General features: G+C 33.4%; 1 protein-coding gene across 2 annotated transcripts; it reads left to right on the top strand.

Annotated features, from left to right (window-relative positions):
- The first annotated feature begins 587 nt into the window (after positions 1–587).
- Positions 588–20102, top strand: LOC127728585 (rho-related protein racA-like). 2 transcript variants are annotated; one of them, XM_052236104.1, is made up of 11 exons: positions 588–710; positions 2074–2262; positions 5904–6072; positions 6989–7122; positions 8590–8701; positions 9737–9930; positions 10292–10472; positions 14977–15210; positions 16516–16622; positions 17565–17804; positions 18521–20102. In XM_052236104.1, exons 2-11 carry the CDS (start codon positions 2080–2082, stop codon positions 18731–18733), a joined length of 1767 nt encoding a protein of 588 aa, XP_052092064.1. In that variant the 5' UTR covers positions 588–710; positions 2074–2079; the 3' UTR covers positions 18734–20102. The 2 variants fall into 2 exon arrangements, with proteins under 2 accessions (XP_052092064.1, XP_052092063.1); XM_052236103.1 differs by lacking the exon at positions 588–710 and adding an exon at positions 837–1178.
- The last annotated feature ends 463 nt before the right edge of the window (positions 20103–20565 follow it).

Below are 20565 nucleotides of genomic sequence, written 5' to 3'. Positions count from 1 at the left end.
AAATATTATAAGTAATATCTACCAGGTAGCAACGAAGAAAATTCAATAAAAAAAACCAAACACTAATGATAAACTAATTGAGTTTTTAATGGCAGATCTGAAGACTAACTGTACATATCCCAACTCCCTTTATCTTCATAAACAATCGTGCTGTTTGACGACAATTCTTCACATCAAAATTGTTCTTCAAAAATCTGAGCAAGCAGCCTTCACATTAGTTAACTGATTCTATTTTAAAATATATATTGATTCGAGCACAGTCGCTTGAATTTTAGTGATAAAAATATGAAAAAAAAATTTAAAAAATAGTGTATTATATATATATATATATTACTATTTTTTTTTCAAATTTTTATCACTAAAATTCAAGCGACTGTGATTCAAGACATACATAAGGCTTAGACTGAAGTTCAAATGTTTCTTTGTTATCAGACACAAAAGATCATATGTCTAATATATGTTCCTGAATAAATCTTTTCATTCATTTGACTTTGTGGCATATTTCTTATTTTATTTTAACTGGTGTCTATTATCTGATTCACTGGCTTTAAATACAGTTTATTTTATTGTCTATTTATAGAATACTTATCATTGGTTGTCAAAACTAGATCATTCATGAGTGAAAACTATTATTAGAATCCTAGGGTATATATAATTTATAAACTTGAGATTTATGCAGAAAATTTGCTCTATATCAACGAGTACTACAGGTAAGACCTTACACTAATCAAACAGCCAATTAAAAATATTATTATTTTCGAAAATCGATATAGACTTACCCTATGCGTTGTGTAACCATAATAAAGTTACTATGGCGTACATTGATTTTTACGATAGAGTGGAAGTAGGGGAGGATAAATATCAGCTACAATTCGCAATTCTGTACCTCGTCAATCAAAAGTGTAATGGATCTTAATTCCTCTTGAAATTATGTTACACCGCAATTGTAGTTGAAGTTTGCAAATTTACGAGGAGTCTTCTAAATCTATCAATTGAGCTCTCTTCTTTGTACAAGCAAATTGTCTTCTATTCGTTATGAAGAGCACCTTTACTATTTAGGCATATGATTTTGTGATAAATACCTTATGTAGAGCACCTATACTACGAAGGAACATGATTATGTGAGAAATAACAAATGTACGTAGGGCACCTCTACTACGAAGGAATATGTTAGTGAGGTATGGCACCTATAAATACTACAAATGGAAAATGATTATGTGAGAAATTTGCAAATATGGGCGTATCTACTACGAAGGAATATATTATTATGTGAGAAATAAGTTAATAACATCCTATAATTTGCTTTATATTACGCACAAGTTCTTTTTTCCTCTTCATAAATTTTCATGAAATATTTGACACTTGAGGATAGGCAAACAATCAATCAATCAATAACACGGAATCCCCAAAAGCATGATTGCCTACACAAAAGTAGCATGACAAGTGGATTTAATAGATTTCCTTCTGGAACACCCGTTATTAGCCTCGTGTTATGCAAAGTTTGTGTTTCTTATTCTTTTCAGTGTTTACTATGCTATCATTAGTCTTTTATAAAAAAAAAATCATGATTTTGTTTGTCCTTTGATTTATATTTTGTATTATTCCCCTCTCTTGGTATCTTCATACAAAAATCAAAGAAAAGAAAGCATGCAAGCAGGGGACAGAAACCTTTGATAACCATCTAGGTTTGATATATCAAAGATCCATGACATTAGTCTGAAATTGGTCTGACGTCTGGCTTCATTTTTTGAGACTCACCAGCAAGTCCCTAATACAGGATTTAGTCGACGACTGATGGCCTTTTTGTAGATTTTTTGTGGTCCAACAGCAAGTGCGAAAAAGCACGTCAGATTACATGATTTGAGCCTCGGTCCTGATAAAGAAACATCTCTCAAACAAAGTACAAAATGATTGATGCCTATGGGTAGGGTTATGTAGAACCGTTATCGATATGATGTGTAAGTCATTGTAAAATAAGTAATCAGCATGGTAAAATACTGCTTATGTCTGTGTTCTAATAAAAGTTTCCTCGTTTAGGCTTGCGATCTTTAATCTTATTACGTTTTTTTACAGATCGAAATGCAGAATATAAAACTACTAGTTCTAGGAGATGGTGGTGTTGGTAAAAGTTGTCTTTTGATATCATATACAACAAATTCTTTCCCGAGTGAGTACGTGCCAACAGTTTTTGACAACTACTGTGCAAATGTTTTAATCGACGGAAAACCTATTTGCGTCGCGCTGTGGGATACTGCTGGTCAGGTCTGTATTTTTCATATTTCATTTTTGTCATATGTTTCTGTAATTTAGAGGTTTCTCTTCATCTAGTTTTAACAAATAATAGTGAAGTCTTGCCCATACCTTCAATGAAGAAGCTTAATATATAAAATGTAGGAATAAAAATAAATGATGCGTATACGTCTATGTGACAGTACCCAAAGACAAATAAAAGTAAGACACCACGAAGTCAATTATCAGTCTCCACTTATAAACTGGTATCTATACAATTTATCAACCTTTAAATCACCCAGTATAAATAAGGTTGATAAATCAATCAAAAACTGTCACCGATCTACCATCAACAGTAAATATCGAAATAACAAAACCAAAAGGCAACAACTGACGAAAATCCGGTCTCCGCACAAGTTAAGTACTAGATTTTTGCAATCTCAAACCTTCCTTTTTAAATTTCGATCAGTGGAATAATCAATCGTGCAAAGCACAATATGCAATAAAACTTTGCTCAGGAAAGGCAATTAGCTCTATCGTAACGGTATAAAAGATCACGAAAGGCAATTAACTCTATCATAACGGTATAAAAGATCAGGAAAGGCAATTAGCTCTATCGTAACGGTATAAAAGATCAGGAAAGGCAATTAGCTCTATCGTAACGGTATAAAAGATCAGGAAAGGCAATTAGCTCTATCGTAACGACATATAAAAGATCAGGAAAGGCAATTAGCTCTATCGTAACGGTATAAAAGATCAGGAAAGGCAATTAGCTCTATCGTAACGGTATAAAAGATCAGGAAAGGCAATTAGCTCTATCGTAACGGTATAAAAGATCAGGAAAGGCAATTAGCTCTATCGTAACGGTATAAAAGATCAGGAAAGGCAATTAGCTCTATCGTAACGACATATAAAAGACCAGGAAAGGCAATTAGCTCTATCGTAACGGTATAAAAGATCAGGAAAGGCAATTAGCTCTATCGTAACGGTATAAAAGATCAGGAAAGGCAATTAGCTCTATCGTAACGGTATAAAAGATCAGGAAAGGTAATTAGCTCTATCGTAACGACATATAAAAGATCAGGAAAAGCACATAGCTCCATCATAACGACATATTAAAAGATAACACGAACACAAACAAAAAACGATTGCTCGAATTTACTGAAAGCTCAAAATGTTAAATATTTTGAGCTTTCAGTAAATTCGAGCAATCGTTTCACTTCAGAGTAGATGTCATATATTCAGTAAATTGTACAGGAATGTACGGTCTTGTCATCATTGAATCTATTCTTAAGTTAAGAATTAAGATCTCAACATTGACGACTTCAAGTCTAAACCTCCTGATTGCACCTGTGCTAGTTCCAAATTCACATATAATCCGGCTGGCCACGTTATTACCGGAGACCTCAACATTGTCAATAACACTTCCCTGCGAAATTTGTTATCCAAAGGTCCGAAATATCGTGAGCCTAAATCCATCAATTGGAAATACAACTTCAAAATACTGATGGATTCAGTCGAGGATTATGCCAGGCAATGGGCTAAACGCGAGAAAGAAGACGTAGATACTCTTTCCGAATGGATTAAGGCTGTGAGGTCGTTGATACAAATCCGAATTAAGAAACTAAATGGGCATATCAGTACCCACGCTACATCAATTTTTAAAGACCCAAATGTTGCAAAACACTTGTCCTACCTCCATGACAAATATGTTGTTGTCCCCGCAGATAAAGCCCCAAACAACATCGTTTTTGTGTGTAAATATCATTACATAAACTGCTTGATAAATGAATTAGGTATTGACAATTCACTTGGAAACTCATCATATACCCTCACGACACTTACCAAAGAGGAAATCCTGGATAATCATAGGTCTGTTCTATGTTCCTTTGGAATTTCATCCAAAGATGAAGAACTGGATCTTCCATCACTGTATTGGATACCTAAACTACATAAGTGTCCTTACAAACAACGGTATATTGCTGGGTCTTCCAAGTGCTCCACGAAACCTCTTTCTAAATTATTAACATCTATTTTATCAGCAGTCAAAGCCGGGCTCCAAAGTTATTGTGAAACTGCCTATTCTAGAGGTGGCGTGAATCAGATGTGGATACTAAAAAATTCCAAAGATCTTTTAGAGTACATACAATCTAAGACTCTCTCATCTTGCAATAGTATTAAAACATTTGACTTTTCTACACTTTACACAAGTATTCCCCATTCCAAACTAAAAGACAAATTGAAAGAGTTGGTATTACTTTGTTTCATTAAAAAGAATGGCGAACGTAGATACAAGTATCTTGTCTTGGGGAGGGATAAATCCTACTTTGTAAAGAATCACTCTGATTCAAACAAAAAATTCTCTGAAACTGACATTATCAAGATGCTTGATTTCTTGATTGACAACATATTTGTTACGTTTGGAGGACGTGTTTTTCAACAGACTGTCGGAATTCCAATGGAAAACCAATTGTGCCCCTCTTCTTGCCGACTTGTTTCTTTATTATTATGAGGCTGACTTCATACAGGAACTTCTTAGGAAGAAAGATTAGAAGTTAGCAATATCCTTTAACTCTACGTTCCGCTATAAAGATGATGTTCTCTCACTAAATAATACAAAATTTGGTGACTATGTTGAACGAATCTATCCCATCGAACTAGAGATAAAGGATACTACAGATACAGTTAAGTCTGCCTCAAGAAATTGACAATGAGGGTCGGTTGAAAACAAAACTTTACGACAAAAGAGATGATTTCAGCTTCCCAATTGTGAACTTTCCATTTCTATGTAGCAACATTCCAGCAGCGCCTGCATACGGAGTATATATCTCCCAATTGATACGATATTCCCGGGCTTGTGTTTCCTATCATGATTTCCTTGATAGAGGATTGCTGCTCACAAGGAAGCTATTAAGCCAAGAGTTCCAAATGGTGAAGTTGAAATCATCCCTTCGTAAATTTTACGGACGCCATCACGAGTTGGTTGACCGTTATGGAATAACCGTTTCACAGATGATATCGGATATGTTCCTTATGTCGTAACTACAATACCCTTCCCTTTTCACGAATGTGACTTACCGAATTAAGACTATTTACCGGATTTGTAATAACATAATCAACACGACGGGTGCCACATGTGGAGCAGGATCTGCTTACCCTTCCGGAGCACCTGAGATCACCCCCAGTTTTTGGTGGGGTTCGTGTTGCTTAGTCTTTAGTTTTGTATGTTGTGTCATCTGTACTATAATTTGTCTGTTTGTCTTTTTATTTTTGGCCATGGCGTTGTCAGTTTGTTTTCGATCTATGAGTTTGACTGTCCCTCTGGTATCTTTCGTCCCTCTTTTTTAAGCGTACACATTAAACATGACAATTCTTAAATTTTGAGCTATATAAATAATATTACCATAAAACTGAAATGAGAAAAAAAATCTGAATTTGATTTCTGCAGGTGAAATAATGCTCTCACATTGTTGAATCTTCTTTACGTGATAAAAGTGTAGTAAATGTTTTGATAAAATTGACGATTCAGGATATTTTATCCTTGCTCTAAAAGCTTCTTACCGGTTCGAATGATACTTCAAAGTATACTTTGAAATTTCAACTGGATGCATTGTATTTTGCGTATTCTGTGTTCTTGAGATTCATTACTAATTGGTTTAATATAATTTTTTCAGGAGGATTATGATCGACTTCGTCCTCTGTCTTATCCACAAACAGATATACTTCTGCTTTGTTTTTCCATTTGTGGAAGAGATTCGCTAGAAAACATAACAGAAAAGTGGATACCAGAAATAGATCATTTCATACCAGACTGTCCAAGAGTTCTGGTCGGTTGCAAGTCAGGTTAGCAAACTCCTTCATTATTCAACCCCAGATAAAATGTATGACATCATTTAGAAAGTTTACTTTTAACCAGAATTTAGCATATAGGCTTTTCCTCGAAAAATGCAATTCTGTTCGTCAGAATGCATGTTTCTGAATTTATCGTTTAAAAGCTCGGATAGTCCAAATTGTTTTTAACTTTGTTGGAAACTATGATGTTGTGGGTAGTTTAAAAGAGCATACATATTGATAGCTTTTGACCTCGCTGTACCAAGTCCCTTCCCGTCCAGTCTGTAAGATATGTTTTACTAAATTAAAAGTGGCCAAGAATAAAAGTACGTGTATTTTTCTTTTTCCTTCTTTTTTGCATTCTGCGTAATTATTTTTTTTTCTCTCGTTTGGTCATATTTAAAGAACCTCAAATTTTTATGACCTAGTTTTTTAAATCAGCCTTAAAATCAACATTTGTAACAGCACAATCAATTCTAAAGAATCGGTAACTTAAAAAAGCCGAAACTTGAATTATTATTGTTTTGTTAATGATTTTCCAATCTAATGCTGGAAAAAATTATATGGCAACCGTGCGCACAACCAATGGTTAACAAAAAAAGACTTAAGACCAGTCTTTTCTTATCAACCTAACCTCATTTTCCTAACCCAGTCACTTTTATAATATTGCTGCATGTTTTACAAGATCAAATTTTGTTTCATTTGGTTTGTTTTTCTCTTGTTTTTCTTTTCATGTATTGTGTGCAGTACATTGTGTCAGAGTACAAAGGTCAAAAGACAGAATTAATTTTTAAAGATATTAATAAAGCTTATTGTATTTGTGTGATTGGCTAGTATTAAGAATATTTGATGTATTAGTATAATATTAACCGAAGTTTTTTAAGTTTAAATTGTTTTTAAGTTTCTGCAATAATTTTCATATTTACAGATTTGCGTACTTCAAATCCAGATGCATGTATTTCGCGCACTGAAATAGAAAAAATTGCAAAAGAAGCTGGATTAGTATATTATGAGACCAGTGCACTAACACAAGATGGTTTGACACCCTGTTTTGATAGCGCAGTAAGTTGACATATATACATAACATTTTATATCTTATTTATTCTTTTCTATAGGCGACCTTAGATTAATATGATGATTTTGAATAGGTGGTAATCATTATTAAAAAATCAAATAAAAAAAGAACAGAAAACATTCTATTGATGCATCCACGTAAACTGAAATAAGAACAATTAACAGAACAGTGTTTACTAAAAAAAAGGTAGTCACAAGTTAACAACAAATAGTATCAGAAATAGAATAATAAATTCATGAAAATGTTTATAAACTACATATTAACAAATACGCAGAGTCGTACTAGGGGAAAACAAAATAAAAGGAAAATGAAAACAACTGTCTGGGAGAACATGGTTTTTATTTATTACTAGTAGTTCAAAATGGTTGGGCTTTGAACTAGCTTTTAGATCAGTGCGTTATGTCGTTTATCTTGTTTTGGTATATTTTTTTGTGGTGCTTAGTACATATATGAGGAGTCAAGTCCTTTTAAAACTGATGCTTACAGTTTGTTTTTTCATTGCGTGTTATTGCTGCTGTCTCAAGTTAAACATGTTAAACCCCGCCACATTATGTATGTGCATATCGCAAGCCAGGAATCTGTAATCAGTGGTTTTCGTTAGTTTCAGTCAGCTATATCTTTTTTATTCATTGTTTTTGTTGTATAAATTAGTCCGTTTGTTTCATTTTTGAATTATTTTTTGTCTTCATACATACCGGAGTCGTGTATAGCTTACTGTACGGTATGGATTTTGCTCATTGTTGAAGGCCTTACACGTCATTGCCATTAGTTTTTATGGATAGTTGTTTTAATGGCAATCACACCATATCTCATAAAGGTTTTAAAATTCCATAGTTAGTAATGATACTTATCAAAGTTATTTTGAACATATAATCTATGTATACAATTTAAAAGTATCTGTATAACAAACAAGTTATGTAAAAATTAAGCGCAAATACATGTTGTCGAACTGTCATTATTAATCGCGGAAAATGCATTAAAGTCCTATCACACTGATTTTCTTAACACATTAATAATTGGTGCACACTGATTGTGAAAACTAACAAAACTATTTAATATGTACATACAGAATCTAACGATCATTTCCTTGAAATCTGCCAATGTTTAACTACTAAGTTTTCGGGCACATCGGTCTAACTTCTCATAATTGTGGTTACTTAATATGAGCAATATGATTTAAAAAAAATATATGAAAGATTTATCTACGTATTTATTTCAAATTGTATAGATAAAACCTTTTCACCAATAACTATATTTTGTAAAGGAACACCCAGTTCGTTGGTGGTCATTAAAGATGCGTTCTGTGAAATTGGATGTCTCAGTGTAAAAATGCATTTACTAGTAAATTCATATTCATCAAATCCTTGGAACTTGTGCCGAACTAAGTAGCCTAACGTCAATGTCTGACAAAATTTTAAAAAAATTATATAACTGACGTATTTTTTTCCCGTCAGATTCGATGCGGAATAGTGGGAAGCACAAAAAAGAAAAAAACAAAGTCGCCATTTGGAATTTTCAAGAAAAAGAAACCAGATGATCCCATCCCTCCAGTGATGCCTCCAACTGGTAAGCCAAATGATCGTATATCCATATTGATGCTATCTATAGGCAAGTCAAATGATCTTATATCACAATTGATGCTATCGATAGGCAAGTCAAATGATCTTATATCACAATTGATGCTATCGATAGGCAAGTCAAATGATCTTATACCACAATTGATGCTATCGGTAGACAAGTCAGATGATCTTATTTCACAATTGATACTATCGATAGGCAAGTCAAATGATCTTATATCCCCATTGAAGGTACCGGTAGGTTAATCAGATGATATTATATTCCCATTGATGTCATCAGTAGGAAGGTCAGATGATTTTATATCTCTAAGTTAGATCATATGATATCACTATTGATGCTATCATTAGGTAAGCTAGATTATCCGATATTCCCATTGATGCTATCAGAAGGTCAGTTAGATGATCTTATTTCCCCACTGATGATATCGATAGGTAAGTCAGATGATAGAATATCCCCATTGATGATATCGATAGGCAAGTCAGATGATCTTATTTCCCCAACTGATGATATCGATAGGTATGTCAGATGATCGAATATCCCCATTGCTGATATCGATAGGTAAGTCAGATGATCAAATATTCCAATTGATTCTATCGGTATGTAATTCAGATGATACATCTCTCCAGTGATATATCCAGCAGGTAAGCCAGATATATCCGCAGTGATGCTATCGGTAGGTAAGTCAGATGATCCCATTAATCCAGAGATGCCCCCAGCAGGAAAGTCAAATGATCTTATATCTCCATTGACGTCATAGGTAGGTCAGTCTAATGATCCCTCATTCCCTCACCAGTAATGCCATCGGTAAGGAGGTCAGATGATCAATTTCCATTTGTTTCTTTCTTGACTGTGTAATGTACTTTTTATAACGTTTACGTTATTTTAATCTGTTTCCATTTGGGTTAGATGTGTTTTTTTATGCTTTTCTTTTTATAAAGTTTAGTATATGACATTTGCATTTTTATTTCAATTTTCAAATCATTTATAGTAAGTTTGGTCTACATTTAATTTGCTTTATTGAAGGAAAGGCTCCTTGGATAGAAATAGAAACTTCGACGTTTGCAGAAGATTGGCAGAAAATATTAGAGGATCCAAAATTTTCAGATGTTACTTTTTTATTGGAAGACGGACAACAAAAACTTAAGGCACATAAACTTGTTTTATGCTCTGCATCCAAATACTTTTGTCAAATCTTGGGACTACCAAATAGTAAAATTGTAAGTATATAAGAAATAATTAATGTATAACAGTAGATTCAGAGCTGGTGAATTTCGCTCATTTTTAAAAACAACTTACATCCAATTAATATTGTCAATACAACAGTATGTATAAACTGATTCCAGCTGAGAAATTATCAGATATATAATGATTCTTGTTTCAGATTTAGAGAATAGTTTTAGGGTCTCTTATGGGTAATTTATTCTTTAATATATGCGTTATATCAACTATTCTGCATAACTGAAATTTCAATATTGTTGAGGACTTATTTTATAATATTTTGGCATTGGTTTGACAGATTAGAATGTTATTATGCAAAATAATCAAAAATTATATTATGCTTTGATTTTCTTTTTTTAGAATCAGATTAAAAATGTTGACAATAAACAAATATCTCATGAAGAGTTAAATTCTGGTAGAATAGAAGGCATTGCAGCAGTTTATTTAACTGAAGAGGATAACAAAACAATGATAACGGTTGAAATAAGTGCAAACATTACTGCTAAAACATTTGCACGGGTTCTAGAATTCATATACACAGGTAAATAAAGTACATATACACAGGTAAATAAAGTACAATCTAAAGTATTCAGTTTTATAATTACAACCAACCTTTTTTTTTTACGTTACCGTATACACTGTATCTAAACTACCCCGGCGAAAAATGTTTGGACTCAATAGTATCTAATGTCCGGTACGGTGACGGACAATCAACAGACAGAGAAATGTAGAAATTCTGTTTATTTATATGTTGTTTTAATGATATTGAAGAATATACATACACATATAACTATTTTCGATAGTGTGATGTAATATTTTCTACCACCGTTCTAGATTTATGGAGAAATAAGTAAAAAGGCACATCAAAATGGTGAATTGATTGAACCCTACATCGAATTTGTTTAATTTCTCTTTAAATTGAGCACATTGTATGGAAAGAAAGGTACGGAAAGAAAGATATTAACACGGAGATGTCAAGACTTTTCACTATGATCGCCTCAATATTTGCATGTCTGTGCATGGAATGAAAGAAGTGGGTCATGTCAAAATTGAAGCACCCGGTTTTGTCAATGTGTACGACCCGGTTTTGTCCTTAAATTTCACAAAGCAGAACCGGTTTTGTCATAGAAAATAATGCATAATCGCATGACGAAAAATTAAAATATGGCGTTCAACAGCAGTTTGAGGGATCGTTGAAAAACATTTTCTTTCAGAGGATGACTTATAACCTTTTTGAATCCGTAAACACTTGAATTCCTGCTATATTAGAACAAAGCAAATTTCAATTTTGTTTTGTATAAAAAAAAAAAGGAAAAATTAAAAAGAAATGAAGGTTTTGAAACGGAATTAGATTTTTTTATATCATCTATGCAAATTTAAGTGTTAATTAGTGTACGGCTTTGAAAATTTAAGGACGCACATTTGATATGGGATTTTCTGGGGCAACAAGATGGTTATCTTAGTGTCCGCTCTAGTTAAAGGGAAGACAGTATAATCGTTTGAAAATAAATATTCTGAAACTAAACGTTCATTATAAAGCAAGAGAATAAGACAAATGTATGTGCATGCAGAATCGCCCAAGAAAAGGAATTTCCATGCGGCGCAAAGGATCACAATAATAGTGCGTTAAAAATCTGTTTACCCCTCCTTGTTACAATAATGCTAAGTATAAATTAGTATAAAAGTCTTAGGCCATCCGGAAATTACAATAATGATCATTTGATTAGTGATTTTTATAAATAAACGATGTTTTATCACTCTTTTTCTTTTCTTTTTTTTTTAACATTTACAAATTCTTTAATGCACTAGTATCAAGTTGTTAACAACTGCCCTATATAGTACAACTATTATATATAGGTTTATCTCTTCATTGTATAATGATTATCGTACATTGACAAATGTTCTACAATTGAAGCAATTTGGTCAAGTTTAAAATTGTCAATATGCAAGGGCGGACCGAGGCCATGATTTTTTAAAGGGGCGTATTCATAAACGGATTTTATACCGCTGAGCGTAGCAAGGGGAACTTTTTTCTAACGATTTTATGCTAAATAAAAAATCATATATAAATCGTAAAAAACATGTTAAAATAATTATTTCTAGCCACCAAAAGGGGGGGGGGGGGGGGTTCGGCGTTCTCCCTCTACTCCCCTGGATCCGCCACTGATATAATGTAACTATATCGTATACCATCATAAAATTTAATAAAAGACGAAAAAACAGAGACAGCCGCCAATCGCATATTTACTATAGGGGCTCTGTAATCAAATGAGTTAAGCCGTTTTTCAACTCACTGAATTTTATAGTTTGTTCATATGTTGTGCTGTTATACCAGTTTTTTTCTTGTTTTTTTTTAGGGGGAGCGTGGGGGGGGGGGGGGGGGCGAATCTAGGAGCCTGTAAATCGGTTGTTGTCTTTTGTTGCTGTATATCATACATGTATTTGTTATTCGTTTTTTATTTTGTACATAAATCTAGGTCGTTAGTTTTCACATAAGTTTTTTTTTACAGTTTTCATTTCGGGGCCTTTTTTAGCTTGCTATGCCGTATGGGCGTTTTTCATTGTTGGATGCCATACGGTGTTCTATATTTGTTAACTTTTACGTCATTTGGTCTCTGATGGAAAGCTGTCTCATTGTCATTTTTCACCGGCTAAATTGCCAATTAGGTTGTTCTACGAAGACGAAGACGAACATATTGGACGTTATAATGTTGCAAACCATGCAACTTTTATTTATAAAAAGAAATTATTCTTTCATGCCATGCTCAATGCTCATTTTAACATAGGAAGGCATTATATTTATTAAAATTTTTAAACCAAGCGTTAGCCAGGTATAAAATATTGACAAATATAATGCCTACCTATGTTAAAATGAGCGTAGAGCATGGCATGATAGAATTATTTTGTTTCTAATGGGGAAGTTTAGAACTTGTGTATTTCGAAGCGGACATAAAATACATGTTCGAAAGGCAACCATTTTGATTTGAGATATCCAAAACGTTCTAATAGATATAAGAAGATGTGGTATGAGTGCCAATGAGACAACTCTCCATCCAAGTCACAATTTGTAAAAGTAAACCATTATAGGTCAAAGTACGGCCATCAAAACGGAGTTTTTTCTCTCACTGTCCGTCATGAACGAATGAGTAAATATATTGTAAACATAGCGTATAGTGTAGTAAAGCATACTATCCTTACTCTTTTGATAAATTGATATGGTAACACAATCATTCCACATCTTCTTATTTTTACATCATTACAGTAGTATAGAAAACAAACAAACATTTTTGAGATGTATTTCTATTTGTATCCATCTGATGACTTAAGCCTTTTTCAACTGATTTTTATAGTTCGTTCTTATGTTGTACTGTTACACCAATTTCCCAGGTTAGGGGAGGGTTGGGATCCCGCTAAGATGTTTAACCCCGTCACATTCTGAATATATTTACCAGTTCCAAGCCAGGAGCCTGTATTTCAGTGGTTGTCGTTTGTTGCTGTTACATATTTGTTTTTCGTTCATTTTTTTGTACATAAACTAGGCCGTTAGTTTCCTCGTTTGAATTGTTTTACACTTGTCATTTCGGGGCCTTTTATAGCTGACTATGTTGTATGAGCTTTGTTCACTGTTGAAGGCCGTACGGCGACCTACAGTTGTTAATTTCTGTGTCATTTGATCTCTTGTGACGAGCTGTCTCATTGGCAATCACACCACATCTTCTTTTTTCTATCATAAGGAATTAATGTAAGTACATGATATAAAGTATTTATTTCCATTTAAACTTAGTTCGAAGATAAGATCAATAAGGTATACGTATAGCATTCAAAAATGTCTACTCCCTATTTCGAAAAGTTCCCGTTTGAAATATATTTTAACACATGTTTGTATTGCAATTACATCTGTATAACATCTTTTTGACTCAAATATTTAATTTCTTCCGATGGGCAATGTCTAGATCCGTGCTAACGTAGCTTTTCATAAATTTGTGGTTTCAAAACAAAACAAAACCGGGTCCTATACTGAGACAAAACAGGGTCCTTGTATAATAAACAACATTGACGAAACAGGGTCCTTCCATTTTGACATGACCCATTTCTTCCGTTCCATGCACAGAAATGCAAATATTGAGGTGCTCATAGTGACTAGCCATGCAATCTCTGTGTTAATATCTTTCTTTCCGTACTTTTCTTTCCGTACAATGTGCACAATTTAAAAAGAAATTAAACAAATTCGTAGCAAGGTTCACTCAATTCACCATTTTCATGTGCCTTTTTACTTATTTCTCCATTAGTCTAGAACGGTTGTAGAAAATATTACATCACACAATCGAAAATAGTTATATGTGTATGTTTATTCTTCAATGTCATTAAAAAACAAATAAATAAATAGAAATTCTACCTTTTCTCTGTCTGTTGATTTTCCGTCACCGTACCGGACATTAGATACTATCGAGTCCAAACATTTTTTGCCGGGGTAGTTTAGACACAGTGGTATATTCTTGTTTAATTGAGAAACCAGCTTGCTAAAATTTATGTCTGAACTTCATAAAGACCCAAAGAAACACAGTTATAAGATATTTTCGACAATACTTGAAGATATTTATATGACTATCCAATTTTTTTAACGTTACAATCTCTACTGGCTCTCACTAAATCCAACATTATTAGTGATTTTTTTTTCAATAATGGAATTTTTCGAGGATTAATTTTAGACCTAAATTGATGACGAAATTACTTTCCCTTTTTTAAATAGTTATTTTCCCTTTCAATGATGATGACTTTACGGTTTGCTCTTTCTTGTAGCTATTTAGAGTGCATATTTCTCAGTTGTTTCGAAATGCTTGTGTTGCAATTAAAGTCTCAGATTAAAAACTTTTGCAGCAAGGCTATAAATGTCATAAATCTGTTACACTCGATTGTTGATGCGTGTACAATATAAAGTTTAAATGACAGACCTTGTAGAATGTATCATTCACCAATAAAATAAAAATTTGGAATCGATTTCTTCTAAGACATACATTTCATTGAATTATTTTATTAATGTTTAGGTGTTCCAAAGATTCCAGAAATTAATGAGGATTTGCCAGAATTACAGGAACTATGTCGAGTTGCAAAAATATTCAAACTGTCAATGCTGGAAACTATTTGCAGAAACATTGAGAATGAGGAAGACTTTCTGAATCCGAGTATTGGTACTTATCTCAACGATGAGACTGGAAAGGAAATGAAATCCTTGTTTTTTAACCAACCATCTTTCTGTGATGTCATATTTAGGGTCGAAGGTAACTCTTATGCATAATTAAATTTCTGAAAAGATTTTCGAAGTAATTAACGTTTTTAACTGACTACTGCCCTTAACAAAGAGACAACTTTCTTCACACTAGTCAGAGGCGGATTTAGAGGGGGCTCAGGAGGCCCGCCCCCCCCCCCCCCCCCTTTTGTGGGAAAAAATTGGTTGATTATATAGGGAATCACTGAAGCATGACTGGAGCGGGCCCCCACTTATGAAAATTTCTGGATCCGCCACTGCTAGTCTTGTAAAAAAGCCATCGAATCAGTGACTTGAACTATGCATGCATGTGGCAACGATTAATTCCACAAAGAAATCTCTGATATATGTTGATATACAAGACATGTATGTCATACTTAAAATTTGAAAATAAAGTTTTCTTCATTTTAAGTGTGAACGGCAATACGGCTATTATTATTTTTACATACATATGTACATTCATGGCTGTACAATCTGTTGATACCTGTATCTTGGCGTTGCACAGGGTCATGATTTTCACTGGCTGTTTTACTATAATGACGTCTTTACACTAAATACATTGGATGTTGGATGTGTACTGATTGATATTTTAGTCTTAGATGTATGATATTTTGTTAGTTGTTATTGGCTTTGAACTAGCTGTCAGTAACTGCGAGTACTCTCAGATCTGTACTTAAGTGTCTTTTTTGTTGTGGGGATGTATAAATACCCTGCCACGTCCGGTCTGTTTTTGTTAGATGTGTTTCTGCTTTGTATCGATCTGATGGGTTTTATAGTTTGTTCTTATATTGTACTGCTACACCACTGTCCCAGATTAGGGGAGGGTTTAGCGAAAACAAACTGCTTTAAACTCGCCACATTCTGTATGTGCCTGTCCCAAGCCAGGAGCCTGTAATTCAGTGGTTGCCGTTTGTTTCTGTATATCATATTTGTTTTTCGTTCATTATTTTGTACATAAATCAGGCCGTTAGTTTTCTCGTTTGAATTGTTTTACATTTGACATTTCGGGGACTTTTATAGCTGACTATGCGGAATGGGTTTTTGCTCATTGTTGAAATCCGTACGGTGACCTATAGCTGTAAGCTTCTATGTCATTTTGGTCTCTGGAGGAGAGTTGTTTCATTGGAAATCATACCACATCTTCTTATTTTTATATTTTGAGAATAAAGAGAACATTCAATTAATATTACCTGAGGTAATTTTCTGTACGATTTATTGTAAAATATCTCTTCAAATATGAAGAATATCGTATATTTTATGCTTAAATAAGGTAATATTTAAACGTGATTGGGTTGTGTCAAAACCATTTGTATTTTAGATCAGAGTATTTATGCCAGTAAAGTGGTACTGTGTGCCAGATGTTCTGTTATGGCAGCTATGTTTGGTGGAAAATTTGTGGAAAGTGACACTGAAACATTAACAGAGGTAATTTAATTTTTCATATATATAAGTCAACAAAAGTAACGACACATAAGTTTCAACTCGAATTTATCATAAAATAGAAAAAAAACTGTTAAATTATCGAATGAAAAACAACACAGTGAGGATGAATAAGAAAATCTGACGAAGTCGCAAAGTGAGAAAATATTGTGTTATTGAACAAAGGGATCAACTTATGCGGGAACTGATGGCAAAACGGCACTAGGTTTCGAGTATTCAAATATCTGCGAAGGAATTCAAAATTATAATCAGCCCTTGTCAATGATTCAAAGAGGTAGAAACAAATGAATTAATTTGTATATGGAAGACAGTACATAGCTTAACTTTCAGCATAATTTTGGTTTTGGTTTAGTTATATGTTGATACCATCTATGCCACTAAACTTTAACCTAGAAAGTAACCACAAACAAAATAAGATTTCTTAATATCTTTAAGGTAAAAGTGTCAAGGGAACTTTCAATATTTATCCAGTAAATTTCCAGCAGCACATTCATAAAGTGTACATATGTCTCATTTGATACGATATTCTGACATGGTTTCCATCATAGAGGGTTTTTTACATTCAAGGAAACTCCTAAACTATAAGGTTTCTTGCGGGTAAAGTCGAAATCATCTTTTCGAAAGTTTTAAAAACGCCATCATGTTTCCGTTGATCGTCAAGGAATATCTATGTAACAGATTTTCATGTAATGTTATATTATAGATCATTATTCGTAGCCACAATCCCATTCTTATTATATAACCTTACACAACATGCTAATTGTCGTTCATTGGTCATGAGCAACAATACTGGTATAACATTTGAATTTCATATATAAGGGTGTAAGTTGCTTAATCTTCATTTACAATTTTTTTCCTATCTTCAAGTTTTTTCCCATGATGTTGTGTAGTATGACTGGTTTTATGTCATCTTCTTACTTATTTAAGGTGAAAATACCAAACACATCAGTGGAATGTTTTATTGCATTGTTGGAATACATGTATACAGACCATGCTCCAATCGAAGAAACTGATTCTGTTGGTATTATGGTATTGGCAGATGAATACGGACAGTCTCGATTAGTTGATCTGTGTGAATTATATATAACAAAAGAGGTGGATAAAAGTGTCACAAAACGGATTGAAAAAGCAGAGATTGATGTGATTGGTCTATTGCTCACAGCACAGGTAAGTCTTCCATTGATTCATCAGAGATTCTATTGCTCACAGCACATGTAACTCTTTCATTGAGAGATTGATGTGATTGGTCTATTGCTCACAGCACAGGTAACTCTTCCATTGATACATCAGAGATTGATGTGATTGGTCTATTGTTCACAGCACAGGTAACTCTTTCATTGATACATTAGGAAAATTGATGTGATTGCGAAGTGGGCTAGAAAGAGCTAAACGCGAAATAAAGTATCAGCGAAAATAAGTTGGTTTACAGTTTGTCAGTCAACACATTTTTTGACACCAAACAAATGAATTGTGGCATCACGTGTAGCCATTTTTTTATATATTCGAAAAATCAATTTGTTGTTAAATAAAGCATTGTAACCGAGGAATTTTATGGTATCAGGTGCATCTTAGTTAAGACAGTTCAAGTTGAATATGCGATTACAGTAGTTGTCGTCTGTTTATGTAGTTCATACGTGTTTCTCGTTTCTCGTTTTTATATAGATTAGACCGTTGGTTTTTCCGTTTAAATGGTTTTACACTAGTAATTTTTTGGGGCCCTTTATAGCTTGCTGTTCGGTGTGAGCCAATGCTCCGTGTTGAAGGCCGTACCTTGACCTATAATGGTTTACTTTTATAAATTGTAACTTGGATGGAGAGTTGTCTCATTGGCACTCATACCACATCTTCCTATATCTATATACTGGTAATTTAATTTATTTCAGGCTTTCAACGCTAATCAGTTAGCTGGGTGGTGTTTACATTTCATTTCTTCCAACTACATAGCTTTTGAAAAGAGACAAGACTTTTCCAAGTTAACAGGAGAGAACAAAGATCATGTTGAAGAACATCGTTGGCCTCCATTGTCGTACATTAAAGAGGTTGAAGTTTATGAAGCAGAGATGCAGAAAAGAGGCGAAAAATGTAAAATAATGTGAAGTCACTGGTAATAAGAGGGCCGTGGAAATTTTTGAAATTTTGCATTCATGTGATTTGATCAAAATGAGACCGTTGTAATTCTCAGACCGAGACTATCGGTTATAGAGATGTGGAAGAGAAGCAGTCCATTATCACCACTTTTCAATTGGAATTAAAAAAAATATGAAATCAGTTATTGTATCTTTTGAACAAAGCTTTCTCAATAGAGATTCAAATGAATGAATGAACTCTTTATTATCATAAAACAAAATGTTACAGAGAACATATACATATTGACAATATACAAATATATAGTGCATGTGTGAATTACATCATATAATAAACACTAAAAATTTCTAACATGGAGGAACGACCTTCTCGTGGACGTTCTTAATACATTTACACAGTAAGTTTATCTAATATGATTACATAGTTGTTCAAACTTTTAAATGTTTACATTTTCATGACAAAATGGGGTAAGCAGATTTTTTCTAGCATTATTAAAATAGATACATGACATAATAGAGTGGTATTCGTCACCGATGTCCATCGAATCACAGAGAGGACACACTCTTTCGCTTAAGTCCTATTGTTGAATATGGCGCCGCAAAATGGGGCTGCAAGAATTTTTCATATTAAACCGATTCCGACGAGAGCTTGTAGATTTTACCTTGGTGTAGGTAAATACACACCCAACGCATCTGTCATGGGAGACATGGGGTGGATTCCAATTTATCATACACAATGGAAGGTAATTGCAAGACACTGTCATAGATTACTAAACATGGAGCCAGATCGTACGAATAAGAAACTATTTATATGGGCAGATGAGGTCAGTCTTAAGCATAAAATTGTCAAAAATTAAAATGTCATGGTTAAAAAACAGTCCACTGAACTTGAGTTGGTTGACTTTTGCAATACCAACACTAATGTTAATAAAAATCTTTTTGTTGATACAGTCGTGTCAAAAATGTTTGATAAATATATTGATGAATGGAAAAGCATTGTTTATTCATCCTCTTCCAGACGAGGTAATGGGCGAAACAAGTTGAGAACTTATACTATTTTTAACCAGGATTATATTGTTGAAACCTACTGTAAACTATTGATGACTTTTAGTGAAAGAAGTGCTTTTGCAAATTTAGACGTGGGAGAGAGAGGGGGGTGTTTATACTGTAAATAACATCACAATTATGCTGTATATTTTTTTCATTCATGTTTAATTGTTAATGTATATATATACATGTTGTTTTAGTTGTTATCGTCTCTCATAATTCTATACAGATTGGCTTATGTCAATATGTGTAAAAAATGTATCTTATGTAATCTTATATTGTATTGTATAAGTGTATGCATAAGGTTAGACGAAATTAAAATATTGAATTGAAATGAATTGTTATGTTATTTCCGTCACATAGTTATAATTTGACGTTGACAAAAGCGCTGAAGTCGACTGCATAAGGGATGTCGTTTTTTATGATTTTGAGTTTTGATATAGGGCAAAATGAGATATTTAAAAACATACAAAATAACAAAATGTGTTACCGTGCTTGTCTTCGAAAAAAATGAGGCTTTAGTTTGATAAGTGATTTTGTAACTTGAATAAAATTTTGTAACATCGTTAAATTTTTATTCAATTGTTATTTTTATATGATTTTTTTTTCTTTGAAATTATACCACAAGGTTCCATTCCAAGAAAGGAAGGTTGTGATTAATTTTGGGGTTATTGTCCTAACTGTTTAGGAATTCGGGGCCAAAAACAAGCATTTTTCTTGTTTCAGGACAATAACTTGTGTATAAGTGTATGCATGTATTTCTATGAAATTGTACCTCAAGGTTCCATACCTCAAAA

Source organism: Mytilus californianus, unplaced genomic scaffold (assembly GCF_021869535.1).
Source record: "Mytilus californianus isolate M0D057914Y unplaced genomic scaffold, xbMytCali1.0.p SCAF_2, whole genome shotgun sequence".
Classification (NCBI taxonomy): domain Eukaryota; kingdom Metazoa; phylum Mollusca; class Bivalvia; order Mytilida; family Mytilidae; genus Mytilus; species Mytilus californianus.
Note: the sequence above shows the minus strand (reverse complement) of the source record. Positions and strands in the feature narration are given on the sequence as shown.

Coding starts and splice junctions, on each gene's coding strand:
- LOC127728585 (XM_052236104.1), top strand. CDS start 2,080: ATGCAGAATATAAAACTACTAGTTCTAGGAGATGGTGGTGTTGGTAAA. Junction 7,123..8,589: donor CACCCTGTTTTGATAGCGCA/GTAAGTTGACAT, acceptor TTTTCCCGTCAG/ATTCGATGCGGAATAGTGGG. Junction 10,473..14,976: donor TCTAGAATTCATATACACAG/GTAAATAAAGTA, acceptor ATTAATGTTTAG/GTGTTCCAAAGATTCCAGAA.